The 15,743-nt window shown below is 34.6% G+C and overlaps 1 protein-coding gene across 3 annotated transcripts; it reads right to left on the bottom strand.

Annotated features, from left to right (window-relative positions):
• Positions 1–1,119: 1,119 nt before the first annotated feature.
• LOC116016260 (protein transport protein Sec24-like At3g07100) lies at positions 1,120–10,917 on the bottom strand. 3 transcript variants are annotated; one of them, XR_004097717.1, is made up of 15 exons: positions 10,625–10,917; positions 9,115–10,131; positions 8,860–8,998; positions 7,916–8,106; positions 7,506–7,613; positions 7,212–7,415; positions 6,856–7,087; positions 5,786–5,935; positions 5,444–5,600; positions 4,338–4,465; positions 3,916–4,238; positions 2,691–2,879; positions 2,147–2,387; positions 1,467–1,763; positions 1,120–1,363 (listed from the first exon to the last, which is right to left on the bottom strand). XR_004097717.1 is itself a non-coding variant. In XM_031256424.1 (15 exons), exons 3-14 carry the CDS (start codon positions 10,111–10,113, stop codon positions 2,154–2,156), a joined length of 3,054 nt encoding a protein of 1,017 aa, XP_031112284.1. In that variant the 5' UTR covers positions 10,114–10,131; positions 10,292–10,336; positions 10,625–10,917; the 3' UTR covers positions 1,120–1,763; positions 2,147–2,153. The 3 variants fall into 3 exon arrangements, 2 of the variants coding, with proteins under 2 accessions (XP_031112284.1, XP_031112283.1); XM_031256424.1 differs by adding an exon at positions 10,292–10,336 and having other exon boundaries at positions 1,120–1,763; XM_031256423.1 differs by having other exon boundaries at positions 1,120–1,763.
• Positions 10,918–15,743: the final 4,826 nt, after the last annotated feature.

Raw genomic sequence — 15,743 nt, 5'->3', positions numbered from 1 at the left:
ATTGTATCGAGTATTATTGAAAATCATTTTAATAATATTAAAATATCACAACTAATAGTCTAATACTATTGAAAACTATTTTTAATAATACCAAGTAGAATTACAGTACTATATATAAACAACTAAAACAAGTACTAATGGAAACTATTTCAGTAGTTGGCGCTACTGACGATCCACAAAATAAACGTTATATATACACACGCCCACGCACACATTTATAATGTATATGTATATTTGTTTTATTTATTGGGTTTATCGAGGCAAACCCCACTCCTCTTCCGAGTATGTGAGTAAACCCTCGCCCTGTGATCCTAGCCGGCAAAGGACCACAAGGAGGTTAACCAGCCTAGGTTGCCCATAGCTGACCGGCTCAAACCCGGGTGGCAGACGGTTTCGACCTCACGGCCGCGAGCGTCTTAGTCTTGCCACTCAGGCTGAGTAATATATTTGTTTTATTTATGTATACATAGGTGGTGGTGGTTATTGTAAACTTTAAATATGAAAGGTAATGCTATATAATATCTAGGAGATAATTATATTACTTAGAATGTTACCTCAAATTTGATGTGGCAATAATACCACATCTATACGTTTACACGTATCATAGTGTGCATTAATATAATCCAAACATTTCAAAATAGAATAATTTTGTGAAAGGGCAATTGAATATAATTGATTCCAATTTGAAACATTTAAATTGTGTTTGGTTCATGAGTCTACACATTAGGAATATGAATCAAAATTATAATTACTATTTGGTTGATAGCTTTTTAAAACACAACTATGAAATTTGATACCCCTTCAATTAAAAATCACATTTCATAATTAAAAATAGGTATTATTTCATCGATAACCTAGTTTTTAAGTTTGAATCAGTACTTTTAGATTTTTTTTTTTTCATATTGATACTTTGGATGTCATTATCCTATGATCAATTGTCTTAATTTTTTATTTTTGTATTTTTAAAATATGTATTCTCATTATAGTGTTATACACAACCAAACATCAATATTGAAAATCATTCCAATTCCACCCTACTACCAAACATGCAAAATACTTTCACCAAAACTCATTACCACTACTAAGTATTTGATTCCTATTCCAATTCTGATTCCCATGTGCGAACCAAACACACCTTAGATTTAATTAGCAAAAGTAATTACAAATTTGGGTTAGAAACATAAGACTTCCACATGACTGCTCCAACAAGAAAGAGATTGAAATTTGGTGTGGATCAACTCAACCTTAGAGGTCTAAAATTCTAAATGTCAGTAGGGGCTGCAAAATGGAGGAACAGTACAAGTGTACACGGTGAATGATCTGATCTGATGTGATAATTTATATGTAACTTAAATGCAGGAGCCTAGAAGGAAATTTAAAAAAAAAAAAAAAAAAAAAAAAAGAGATATAACTCAAAACTCTTTTAAACACAGAGAATTATGAAAGGCAAAGATGGTCAATTTTACTTTTGTTTTGCCCCCCTTTCCCTTCTTGACTTGACTCTCGTTTCTTCTCCAGGCATCAAAGCAAGTGTATCGCGTCTACCCAATATTCGTTTCTTCTCCAGGCATCAAAGCAAGTGTATCGCGTCTACCCAATATTCTTTCCATCCAGACAGACGCAGAACGCCAGGGCTTGATCCCGAGTGCATCATTGACTCCCAATTTCACTTCTTTTTCAGCGAAGCATCGGGGACCATAACTGGACAAAACACCTGACTCTCTGTGATGATTGCCAATTGAAAAAGGCTGATAAAAAGTTCCCTGATAAGATGGAAATTATGCCACAACTTAGCAACAATTAATGGATGGCATCACAATACAAAAGCTTCGAAACATGGGAACTCAACTTAGAGGACATCACAGTAAGCACTAGAGACCATTGTAAAAGTATGATAGCGCAAAAGCAGAAAATACTAAATGATGATGATTGGGCTTTACAGATACCTCAGGTTCAATAGACCATTAGAAATGATTAGCCATGGATAGATACTAAATATAGAACAAATTTTGTCCATTTTCTGAATCAAAATTTTAAAACAAGGAAAAATAGACGAATCCAGAATTTTCATCATTTTATGATCAACACAAATTACTAACAAGTAATTTCTAATCATTAATTTTGAAAAGTTTGGTTTGATCATTACCTGTATTTTATGCACTCTGCTGGACTTGCCGATGTAATTGCACAATCCAATCCATATAGCCATTGGAACCACCCGTTTGGTCCTCAACTAGATGCGAGAGTAGGAAAAAGCCTTCTCTGGGTTGTTCACCTTGCCTCACAAGGTGACATAATTGATAATATGATTGGTCACTTTGATGATACTTCCTAAGCAAGCCCATTAACTTTCTTGACATTTCATTGTCTTGCTCACGAATGCAAACCTGGTCATCAGGGATTTAGAAGAATAGCCAAACCAGAGAAAATTTAACAAAGTACAAAACGTAACCAACATTTTCTTAATGGAAGTAACCCCCCTTTTTTATTTTTATAAATAGTTTTTTGAGGGTGGGGTGGGGTGTGTGTGCAAATACTGTCCACTAATCTAACTCCCATCTTTATATAGAGTCAAAATTATATTTGACCAGAATAGACAAGTCAAAATTCATGAGACCTCCTATACCATCTGTTTTCTACAATGCACTAGGCTCATACAAGAAACATGAAAACATAGTGGGGAATTCTACCTTTGAGAAGTCTGCAGTGAAATCATCGCCCATTAAAGTCTTGATGATATCAGGTGAAAGCATTCGGCCAAACCATATAACAAACCGAAAGCCATCATCATAGATATAGAGGCCCCTGTCTTCCAAACTACCTATGGTAAGTGGCAGCCTTCTCAACATGTTCCCAGACTCGTCAGCAGAAGGAGATGTCTGAAAATCATTGATTGGAATATGATTAAGAATATCAGAAATAGAGGGGTAAGTTGAATCTTTAAATGAAATAGCTATATAAACCATATATATGCATATGAAAGGTGTCATTAGTTTTTCTTAAGAAAGGGTGAAAAGTCTTTAAATTAATCAACATCCATACATAACGAAAAGAGATAATTTGAACTAAACAGCCTGACATTTATGCCAATAACATTTGGAATATCTTGTTTATAAAAATGACCTAATAGTGCCAAATATTCAAACCACTTGTAAACTTTGCAATTCTGCCCAATGCTTTTAATTTCATCTATTAAAGTTTAATTTTGCTAGCATAGTTGCCATGTTGATGCTGCTTTTAAAATTAAAAAACATCATTGCTTAAAGTCCAATTTGGCAATTCCTAATTCAAGCCAACAAAAACAAAACTAAACAGAAAAATTTAAAACTAATCCAGCTTGGCGCTTATTTCCACAATTTCTGACCCATGGTAACCATCCCATGCTGTAATAGGTAACACAGTTTTTTTTTTTGGGTTTAATTTGGTGTGTGTGTGTGTGTATGTGTGTGTTTAACTAGCTATTACAAAGGTAAATTGTATAATGATGTAATCATACTTTAAACAAAGTATAAACATGGCAACAGCATAAGCAAAAATCACCTTTATTTTTTTACCACAGAGAGAGACCTGATAAAGTTATTCTAATTTGATAGGTCTGAATTTAATAGATGAATATGCAAGGATTGGATATAATTGTAATTTTAGAGAATTTGGGGATATTTGGCTCCATTAGGTATAAAATTTTACAAAAGAAAGTATTTTTCCTATCATGAACTTAGATAAATCCTTCCCTAAAACTAGTAATGAAAGTGTTGGAGGTACACTGAAATGAATATGTACCATGGACTACAGTGAAATACAGAAGGAAATATTAGTGGTTCAGGTGTAACTTTTTTAAAACAAGAGTGATCCAGATGTTAATTACTTAAACCTCAGGTGTGAAAAGTGAAATTATCCCCAAAGTAAAATACTTACATTCAGAAGATACTCATCTATACGAGTCAAGTCAGGATACAAAAGTTTCAACAACTTTGCAACAGGCAATGCCATCATAGTAAATCCAGCAGCACAGCGTTCATCAAGTTGAACGTCAGAATATCCACCTCGTAGAGGTGTTGACTTGGATAAAGCCAGTGCATACAAAGGCAATAATTTCAGTGATTCTGGATATATCATCCTCCCTGCCAAGCGATGCTGAACAGCATACAGATTTCGATATTCTCTGAGGGCTTTAACAATTCTGAGTTGAATTGAACTTCTAGCTTCTTCCAATTTAGAGGAAAGAGTTTTCTCAGTTGCTGCACATAAATATCATTTTAAGAATATAAGAACAAACTGTAGCCTATATTTGAATGTTAATAATAAACAAAGGCAAACAAGGATAGTGATTCCTGTACCTAGCCTACTGAACAAAGAAATGATAGCGCCAGTATCAGCAAGGCGAAACATTTCTCCTAATTCTGCAACAACAGGTGCGGCAGCTGTGTGTACCCTAATGCGCCTTTCTCCAGAAGATGATGTGTATCTTTGTATTATTAAGGAATTCTTAATTTGTTTAATTTCAAAAGAAAGTGAAAAATGAATACCTCAGGCAACCAACATCATGTAAATTACAAACCCATACAAAATTTTTCCTTCATATCTAGAAAATGACAAGTGATCAATACACCTCTTTCATCCCTCCCACATGCACTTTACTTCATTCACAAAAGAAACAGCATCAAGCTGGTGCACACAAAAGGATTACAAGAGGATTAGAGAACACAAGAATCCCATAAATTCCTCCAAGTTAGTTACACCAGAAACAAAGAAGGAAAAGAAACAATTCAAAACTCTGAACTTAATCTTATGCCTGGGAGTCTCTAGTCCTTCAACTCAACTTCTCCTTTCTCTTTCCACAAGGACCAAAGTGTGTAAAGGAGAACCTACAATTTCAGAGAGTTTTTTTGCAGAGCAAGTTGTCCATGCCATAAGAAAATCCTTGTAGTCTTTGAAATTATCCAGCCCAGTATACTTAATTTGACAAAACTTTTCAGGTTGTCCAAAATGTCCCAACATAGATGCAAATATCAAGATTTTGGAAGACTTTATATTTACCAGATGATCTCATAATTCTCATGGAAAACCATGTTTAAATATAAATACCAAAGTTCTGAAGTTGGTTAAAAGACAAAAGGTACATCAGAGGGGAGAACTCCAGACATTGGGCATAGGAGGCCACACTTTGAACCACTCAAGCCAAAGATCATTGGCACAAAGGTCAACCTACTAATTCTTAAACTTTATAGCTAGTCATACTATCTCACAAAAAGCAGGTAGAAAGGGCAGAATGTGATACCGAAAAGGAAAAGAAATCAATCTTAGGTTACATGTAAAGGCACATCTTTTTATCTATAAACAGAATGGAAAGTAAGCATGTAGCAATCTTAATTGGAGAACAAGGTCACAGGTTATAGCACCCAATTTTAGGAAAAATAGTAACTTTATATGAAAGGAAGGATACAACAGAGCAACTTGGAAATATACTGTCTGGGAAGTTAGCAGAGTTTCTTCAAGTGATAACTGCATTGCATAAGCCTTATCACAATCAACAGCTGGAAGTGCTAGTAGATCAGTGGATCGTAGCATAAAGTTCCCATGATAAGTGGTGAAACGAACACCTTGAAGAACAGGTTAAAAAAATTGAAATTAGTTTCAGATCAAACATGCTCACCTACAACTTTATACCTTATGTAGTTTACTTTTGAGAAGCTGTTCAGTATTGGATCTTGCCAACACAGTCCCCAACAGTTTTCATTACTGAGAAATTAAAAAATAATGATAATGACAACAACAATAAACTGACCTTTTCCACATCGTATTCGCATCACAGCCTCCCAGGCAGTCTCTCTTGTCAGATCTCTTGCCAACTCATGAGTCAACTTATCTTTATGAACGGAAGCATGGAAACTTGGATAGTGATATACCTGACCACCAGTATACTTCGCCAGGGTCCCTACACAATTACAAGATATTATCTTATGAATATAAGTATATAACTGCCTAACAAGATATCTAAAAACTAATAAGTGTGAATGAAAGTTATACCCTTCATTTGTGTCCGTTGTTTCCGTTACTTTTTTTATACATTATGCTATAAAAGTTGTACTACACAATATTTTAGTCAAAAATATCCCTACCGTTATAACTTCTGTTATCTTTTCCAACTATTGTTGCCATGCACATGCATCCACTATATATTTTCTTATCTTCTTCAATGGTAATAATATATAGACATTATATATCGGAGTATATAAGTTATTTCCTAAAATATAAATATCAAATTTACAAAAATGGTTTACATTATTATTATTATTATTATTATTATTATTATTATTATTATACAATAATATAAATATCTAAAATCTAACTAAATCTAAAATTTTAATATAGAGTACTAATATTGGGCATCAATTTTTGCGCATCACGCATAGAAAATACTAGTTAAGTAACAAAGACCAAACACTAAATGAGGAAATCCTCCATTATAGTCAATTGAACTGAAAGAGTTCAGTTACTAATGCAAGTAAATTGTTGAAGAGTAGAAACCCAAGACCTAGTCCTAGTAGGAGTGGGCTTGGTCTCCTATTCCTATAAATATAGGATCTCTATGCAGAGCAGTTCACTAGATAGAGAGTCAATCTATAGTAATCTATTAGTATTAATACAATCACATAAAGTCTCTTACTTGGGTTTCTCATATATTTTGCTTTTGCCTAACTGGCAGGTGGTGGTTATTTGCCACTCAGTAGGCTTTTGCTTTTCAATAATTCAATCCCTCAATTTCATCATAAATAAAAAATAAATAAATAAAAATTAGATCCCTAATAAATAAATGTTTGTGTGTGTACTGTGTATAGGAAGGTAGATTATTACCTAAAGTTGCTACATCTGTATACTTGTCACTAAAGGTATACACATTGACAGCAATTTGATACTTGGTGAAATCAGCAGCCATCTGTTTATAAAAAGGATCTTCTGGTATTCTCAGCATATGTTCTTTATCAGTTCCATACACGCGAGGATCATCTCCACGCAGCTTCAAGCGGCCAATGCCCAGTGATGGCAGTGTGTTCTGAAAGATCAATAATTTACCACCAAGTTGACTCTGGCAGTAGGAACACAAGTTTAGTATTTAGTCCATTGAAGGAAAGTCAACAATCTAAAGAAATTTCCTCATAACTATAAGCAACAAAAGCAGTGTAGAGACTTGTAGAAAGAAGCTTACACACCATAACCATGAATGCAGCTTTAAGAGCAGGACCAAAAGCCGATTCCACATTCACAGTCTCCTGAAACATTGAAGGCAAACTATCTAGAAATGCATCTATGACAGCTCTAGATTCTGACAAGTTGACAAGAAGATCATCTGGCAATGGAGCAAAAATGTCTTCAAGATCTGATACAACCATCATTTGTGGCTGTGTCAAAGATGACTGGCATCAAGGAGGAAAAACTGATTAGGTAGTGGAACACTGAGGATTTTGAAACATGTCAAAGAATTAGGCGTTGCAATAATCACTTGCCTTCATATTATAAAAATGTATAGTAGTGTCAAAAGTTATGAACCCAATCTGTGTTCTGGGAAATCCAGGCAAACTATCCAAACAACTCTTGATAGTTTTTGCTACCACCTGTGACATATTCAGAGTTCAAATATATCAGTCAACCTTTATTTCACAGCAGGTATCAATTTCAAATGCAAGTAGTTGCCACATGGGTCTAGTGCTTAGTTTTTGCTATAACCTGTAACATATTCACAGTTCAAATATATCATTCAACATTTATTTCACAGCAGGTATCAATTTCAAGTGCAAGTAGTTGCCATATGGGTTTAGCGCTATACTGCTGTGTACATGCTGGAGAGACACCTCCTACACTCACATTGTCTAGTAGAGGGAAGTAATATCCAGAATTTTAAAATACAAAAACTCACCTCAAGCATTCCACTTTTTACAGCAGATATTGATACATCAATGAGAAAAAAATACAATGGTGGCATTGGAGGTCGGACCATGTATTCAGCTGGAGCAATAAACTCCACACTACCCTTCGTAAGCTCAGGCCGCTGGTCGAAATCAACCCTTCTGCCACTGGCATCTAAATGGGCAAAATAATCACCAGGAACTGCACAAATATTTTGATTTTATCAGCCTATGCACCTTGGAAAAGGTATAAACAAACAAAAAAGTTGTCTTTTTCAGCTGTCCAATTTGTTAGAGCCTTGCATATACAGTTTAACAGATTATCTATTACATGGATTTATTCAATTAATGGAAAGGGGAGAGAAGGGTCTACTTCCAATCATAGAACATTAAACACTATTATGGGATTTTTTTTCTACTAATATATCAAATATTCTTCATACCAATAGAATTTAACTCAGGAAACAATTTTTACTTATGTTGAGAAGATACTTCAAAAGGCTTACAAAACTCAGATTAACCACAATTATAAACAACACGAAAACTTCTATGCAAAGTTTTAAAAAGGTACAAAATGCTATATCTTTAAGCTGAATTTAGCATTTCAAATACCTTCTATAAGACTATAACCAAACTAAATGAAGATCACTATGGTTTAGCTGATTAACTATTTGACTGTAGCAAGGGAGTGGCGGACACATCAGTTATTTGGTGCTAGTTAGAACAATCAGAACGAGCGCAGTTTTATTTTCAACCATGTGGAAAGAATGAAAAAGGAAAATAATAAGGATGACTAAAAAGATATAACAATAAAAAGCCTATCCCTTCAAAGGAGAAATCAACTACTAGCAAACAAATAAACAATTCTATCATTAACTTTTCAAGATTCATGTATAAAAAGCAATAATCCACATAATTGATATATAGAAATGTGTACTCATGGAGAAATATTTACCATCATTAAGCAATTGACATATGTTGCATCTCCATTTCCTTCCACTATCTGTAAATGTCACATATGGGTTTACATAAGTTCGACACCTTCTGCATCGTATAATGCCAGTGGTAGCAAAATTGACTACAGGAACTTCTTCCTGGTTGAGGTCATGTAACATTTTGCATTAGTTGTAGATGAGCAATACACAAGGAAACTAATATTAACAATAGAAAAAAATAAAATAAAATTGAAAGCATCAGAATATATACAAACCCCATCAGGAGCCTCGGCAAGAGGGCACACAACTGCTCCAAGGGATAAATGCCATCTTGAAGATAGAGACTGAGAATTTGGTATGCCACTGGTTGTCAGCCGTAGATACCTAGAACTGCAGTTCATGGGGAACATTTCAGACAAGGGGCTTTGCTGCACATTGCCTTCAAGTGGCCTTGGTAAAGCTTTAGAATCAATTCCTGTGTCATATGATCCCGGAACAGACCCAATAGAAAGTGATTTGAAGTCCTCTGCTAATCCGTGCATTTGTGGTATAGGTGGGGCAGAACCAGGATGTGGCATTTTTGAGGGTGGTACATATCCTCCTTGTTGAGAAAGAAAGGGGCTAGGTGAGATATAACCTCCTTGTTGAGAAGAAAAGACAGTAGATTGCGCAGTTGGAGGTTGTGTAATTGCACTAGGTTGCTGGCTGGGATACCCTGGAAAACCTGGCTGCAAGGCCGGTCTGGCAAGAGGATAAGATGAGACTGTCTGAGGTGAAGATTGCTGTAAGGTAGTAATGGGAGCAGCAAATCGTAGATCAATAGGTGACTGAGGAACAGTGGCACTTGGCTGCAAAGTGCCCATGCTCTGTGGGGCAGATACCATAGGGACTGGAGGTGATGAAATAGGGGCTGAAACAGGTCTAACTGATGGTGGGAAAGATGGCGGTCCAGCAAATGAAGAATGTGGAGGTGGCACTTGAGCAATTGAAGAAAATTGCGGACTTGGAAAACGTTGGAAAGAGCCTGTAGCTGATGGACCATATGATGCAGACATTGGAGGTGGTGAAATCCCTGGCGCCATAGGTCTGAAACCAGAAGCATCAGATCCAACCACAGGCCCAGATGAATAGGAAGGTGGTATTGGCTGGGAGGAAGCGGGAGGAGGAGGCTGAAAAGCAGATGATTGGAAAGGCATTGCACCCCGTGGAGCAGAAAAAGGTGTGGAAGCAGGTCTTAAAGGAAAATTCGATTGATTAGGATTTTCAGTCCCCATGGTTTAATGACAATGCTCCTGCCAATTTTATCAGCCAAAACCAAAAGAACAATTTTAGTACACCAACGACATTGAAAGCATGAAAAGTAACAGCTATACTAAATTAAGCTTTAATCCCTATCTAGTTGTACTCAACAACAATCCAACAGCTGCTAAATTTTCGAATTGCAAACTCAACTGAAAGACTCCAGTTCAGCATTAAATCCAAGCAAATAACCACATCCTATTCATCAGAAAACAAAATTCACACCAATGATCAAGTCTAATTCCGATTCTTAAAAGCCACTCACTAACAGTATAACAGTTCATAGACTATAATTATTTGAACAGAGATCAAATATTTGCAACAAGATAAACAAATAAGCACCAGCATCTTAACAGATCGGATTAATACAAATAAAACCGCAATTTATTAACTGAAGCGATACTGAATAAACTCCAGATTGCAATTCAGGCTACAAGTATGCAACAAAAAATAATAATAAATAAATGTAGAATTTCAGAGAGAAACCTCGGAAACTAGGAAATTGGCTTGGTCGCGGTGTTTTGGGAGAAGAAGAAGAGAATTAGAGTTGAAAGAGGTGGAGATCGGCGGTAGTTGATGTTTGAAGTGCGATTTATATGGCGGTTAAATTGCGGCGAAATTGATAGGAATTACGCATCAGGAAAGAGATCTAGACAGGAAGGAGGAGCATTCGATGAGAGAAGAGTGAGAAGACCTGCGCACGTAAATTTCTCCTGAATTTTGCCTCCGCATCGCATGTTACTCGTGTGACGGCATGCACACAAGCACAGCCCTTCCTGCGAGACCGCTGTCCTGTTTGGATCAGAAGTTTAATTTGAATTTGGTTTGTAGAATAAACTGAAAATACGTTTAATTAGTAATTACAAATGTTTTTATATATACTAGTATTTTGGCCCGTGCGTTGCATGGAATGAATTTTGTTATAATGTTTTGAGAATATTTAGATCGATATATAATTATATAAATTATAACATCAATATTATATAGTGCGAATGATGAAAATGGTTGGATCAATTATGTTTTCTAATGTTATCCTTGCTTGAATTCAAGCAAATAATTGGTGAATTACCTGTGCGATGCATGGATAAATATTTTAAATTATATATTTAGATAATAAAATTAAAGATAGAATAATAAAAAAATTCTAATATTGAATGTGTACAATTATTTTATTATGTGATTAGTGTAAAAATATCACTCAATATAATATTTGTTTTCTTGTAATATTGAATTGCTTGTAATATTTGTAAATATACTATTTACCATCTAAATATAATTTTGTAAATATTTAGATCTAATTTCTAATAATGGCCACGGGATATTAAAATTATTTAATATCCTAATTTTATTGATTATATTGGATGCATTTTATTGCATTTTTAAAATCAACTCATTTCTAATTAACAGTTCATTTGTGCGAATAATAATAGGAAATTGTATGTTGCCAATTATATTTAAGGCAACATATTCGTAATAGGAGTGATTTTGCATCGATAAAATGGAATCAGTATTCAGGACTATAATGGCTCCCAATAAAAGGGTGAGTAAAAAAAGGTATTAAGTGCCATTAAAGTGGACTAATAACTTATGCTAATAATAATTTGTTATCTTTTCTTCTCCCAAAATATTATAAATTGTTATCTTGTTAGGACAAAAGAATGAATTTGAGGTTACTGATAAGGGCATATTTGATCATATTTTTACCCCATATTTCTACCACTAAATATTAATATTATGTTCATAATTAATCAAAGTTGATGAAAAATACACAAGTGAGCATAATATTAGTGTTTGGCCTTGTTGTCTTATATTTATTGTTAATTAAGCTACATTTTATGATGAATAGGCTAAAGTGGCGTAGGAAGATGGAACAAATGCATAAAATTGAAAGTGGAAGACATATTTGCATAGTGGAGATGTGAATGCATAAGTGGCTTTGGTGGATGTGCACATAAGACAAAAAGAAGATGACAAAACAATGGATGGTGGAGACAAAAAGCATGAAATGATGGCAAGAAACATGGAGCAAATAATGGGCAAAAAGCAAAAAGGAGAGCAGAAATTCCGGAGGAAGACCATAGGCGTCTGTCTGCGTCCTGAAATAGACGCCTATTGTCCATTTTCACACTGCCCGGATTTTTGGACTTTCGCCGCGGCGAAAATCGTTGACCATGCGCGAGAATTCTGCAGTCCAAATTCCAATTTTGCCCCTGCCTTTGCCCAACTATAAATACCCCTCATTTCTCCATTCTTCAAAATCCAATTTTCAGATTAGATTAGTCCATTCCCCTCTTCTCTTTTCCTTTTCTTCTCCTTAAAAATGTAGACCTCCAAGTGAGGCTTGTTTAGTAGTGTAGGAGTAGATTAGGATTTATTTTGTAATAAGAAGAGGGATGATACAAGGTTATGAGCTTCAACCGATGGATCGAGGGGAATTTCTTCCTTTTCTTTCCTTAATTTACCTTGAGCTAACCTTATATCAAGATGCTTGTTCTTAAATTTATTTATATTTGGATTATGGATTGTGTTTATGTCTAGATTGTTGTTCGTTCTTCAATTATTATGAATTGTTAGTTTAGCTTCTATGAGTTGTTGTGTGCAAGACTTGTTATTGAAAGTGTGTGATTAATGGATCCAATTACATGCTTGTTTGTTGTTGTGTCACGGTGAGAATCGGGCATGGCTAGAACACTCTTGCCACACCTATTGATTTATACAATGCGAGAGCTTGATAAATTGTAGGGGGATTTCTCGGCTAATCTTCGGTTCCTTCACCGCGAGAGCGGGTTGGAATTTAGAAGTTAGCCAAAACGGTTCCTTCACGGGTGACAGCGTGTTGGAATCTAGAGGTTAGTTTAGGCTACCTCCTCACAACTTGTAGGATTAACTTGAGTTTGGGCATGTTGATTTGCTTAGGATCTTTAAGACGAGCCTCGCTTGTAGACTACGAGAGTAGATAACTTGCGGTTTGGCACACTCGGGTAGATCACGAGAGTGGCACCGAGGACTTTAGTGCATTTCCTCCATTCACAAGGGATAAAACTTCTTTTCTACATTTGTTTGACTCATGATGGGCATTGACCCGATCCATATCCTTACCTATGTTGCATCTTATATATCTCTCTTCATTTGTTGCTTTTATTTTTGTTATTTACTTTTGTTGTCTTAATCCCGTTATTATCGAACTAGCTTCACAAGAATCAATCCGAGTTAGTGCTTGACCAACCATTCCCTGTGGATCGATAACCCCGGAATACTTCGGGTATTTGCGTGTACCTAAAAGTCACAACCAAATTGGCGCCGTTGCCGGGGAATGGTTTTGTGTTGACATTAAAAATGTAGACCTCCAAGTGAGGCTTGTTTAGTAGTGTAGGAGTAGAATATGATTTTATTTTGTAATAAGAAGAGGGATGATACAAGGTTATGAGCTTCAACCGATGGATCGAGGGGAATTTATTCCCTTTCTTTCCTTAATTTACCTTGAGCTAACCTTGTATCAAGATGCTTGTTCTTAAATTTATTTATATTTGGATTATGGATTGTGTTTATGTCTAGATTGTTGTTTATTCTTCAATTATTATGATTTGTTAGTTTAGCTTCTATGAGTTGTTGTGTGCAAGACTTGTTATTAAAAGTGTGTGATTATTGGATCCAATTACATGCTTGTTTGTTGTTGTGTCATGGTGAGAATCGGGCATGACTAGAACACTCTTGCCACACCTATGATTTATACAATGCGAGAGCTTGATAAATTGTAGGGGGATTTCTCGGCTAATCTTCGGTTCCTTCACTGGCGAGAGCGGGTTGGAATTTAGAAGTTAGCCAAAACGGTTCCTTCACGGGTGACAACGTGTTGGAATCTAGAGGTTAGTTTAGGCTACCTCCTCACAACTTGTAGGATTAACTTGGGTTTGGGAATGTTGATTTGCTTAGGATCTTTAAAACGAGCCTCGCTTGTAGACTACGAGAGTAGATAACTTGCGGTTTGGCACACTCGGGTAGATCACGAGAGTGGCACCGAGGACTTTAGTGCATTTCCTCCATTCACAAGGGATAAAACTTCTTTTCTACATTTGTTTGACACATGATAGATATTGACCCGATCCATATCCTTACATATGTTGCATCTAATATATCTCTCTTCATTTGTTGTTTTTATTTTTGTTATTTAGTTTTGTTGTTATAACCATGTTATTGTCGAACTAGCTTCACAAGAATCAATCCGAGTTAGTGCTTGACCAACCATTCCTTGTGGATCGATAACCCCGGAATACTTCGGGTATTTGCGTGTACCTAAAAAAGGCTACGATCAGTTACAGCACATGTGGTCCGTTGGTCCAGTTAACACTCAAATTATTGTACCACTTTGAATTAATTTCTAATTTAATTTGGTCAATCAATTATGTGAACCATTGACTATACAACCGTAATCTAATTTCGTCATTTATTTACTTTCCGTTATTTTCAAGGTTATTATTAAGTCATTTATCTACTTTCCGTTATTTTCAAGGTTATTATTAAACCTCTTGTTTACTTATTCAACTTTAAAAAAAAAAAATTGAGACTACTATACATGTTTGACTGAGCATCCCATAAAATTAATAAGACGTGCGAATTACAATATATGTTTTATCTCAACTAAAACTTTAATTTGATAATTAAACAGCACATTTATAATTTTATATTATATGCTCAAGGAGCTCCACCTATAAATTAACATCACTTCATTGGTATTGATTATTGAAATAGTGAGTCGTCCATAAACTCAATAATAAAATTTCACTACCTGTTTGACTGAACCACAATGAGCTAGGGAGTCTTAAATTGGCAGAAATTGGTTGCCCATTGAATCATCATTCGATTAAAAATATATATAAAAAGTATTTATTTTCTCCTATATATATCACCCCGCTCTCCTATATTATCTTAATTTAATTATATTAATTGGTATCACTTACCTTTTATTCCAATTTTACTTTATTAAAATATAATCAATCCTGTTATTATTTAAAATTCTTTTATCAATTATAATTATTATAATTAAAATTCGTAATCACAAATACAGTAGGTGAATTGCATTTTTTTATAATTAAAATTCGTAATCACAAATACAGTAGGTGAATTGCATTTTTTTAAATTTGTCTTCATTCTGGGCTGTTGATTTTTGCAAGATCAATGGCTCGGAATTCACCCAATTTTTTATCTTAGCCATATAACCGCACATGATCTCTTGTGTGTATGTGTGTATTACATTTATAGTATTTTTTACAGTATGAAAATATGTATTTTTTTTTATAGATTTGTGATTACTATTATAATTATACACATTAATTGCAATTATATGTTTACTCAGTAAGAAACTTTATTTTAAAATTTATATAAACTCATACTCTTAATTTTAAAAAAATCATAAATATTTAGAAATCTACCGAAATACGTAATATATTAGGGACTACTTTAATCCATACAAATTAAGAAATTAAATTATTTTAATTTGTAAATATAATTCACTTAATTATAATAAATTAAATAGCAAATATAATTAATGAAATGAAATTATAAAATTAACTAAATGTATATCATAAATATTTAAGAATTAAGGATG

The sequence above is a fragment of the Ipomoea triloba genome, chromosome 4 (genome assembly GCF_003576645.1).
Source record: "Ipomoea triloba cultivar NCNSP0323 chromosome 4, ASM357664v1".
NCBI classification, from domain to species: Eukaryota; Viridiplantae; Streptophyta; class Magnoliopsida; order Solanales; family Convolvulaceae; genus Ipomoea; species Ipomoea triloba.
This window is presented reverse-complemented; position numbering and strand designations above follow the sequence as displayed.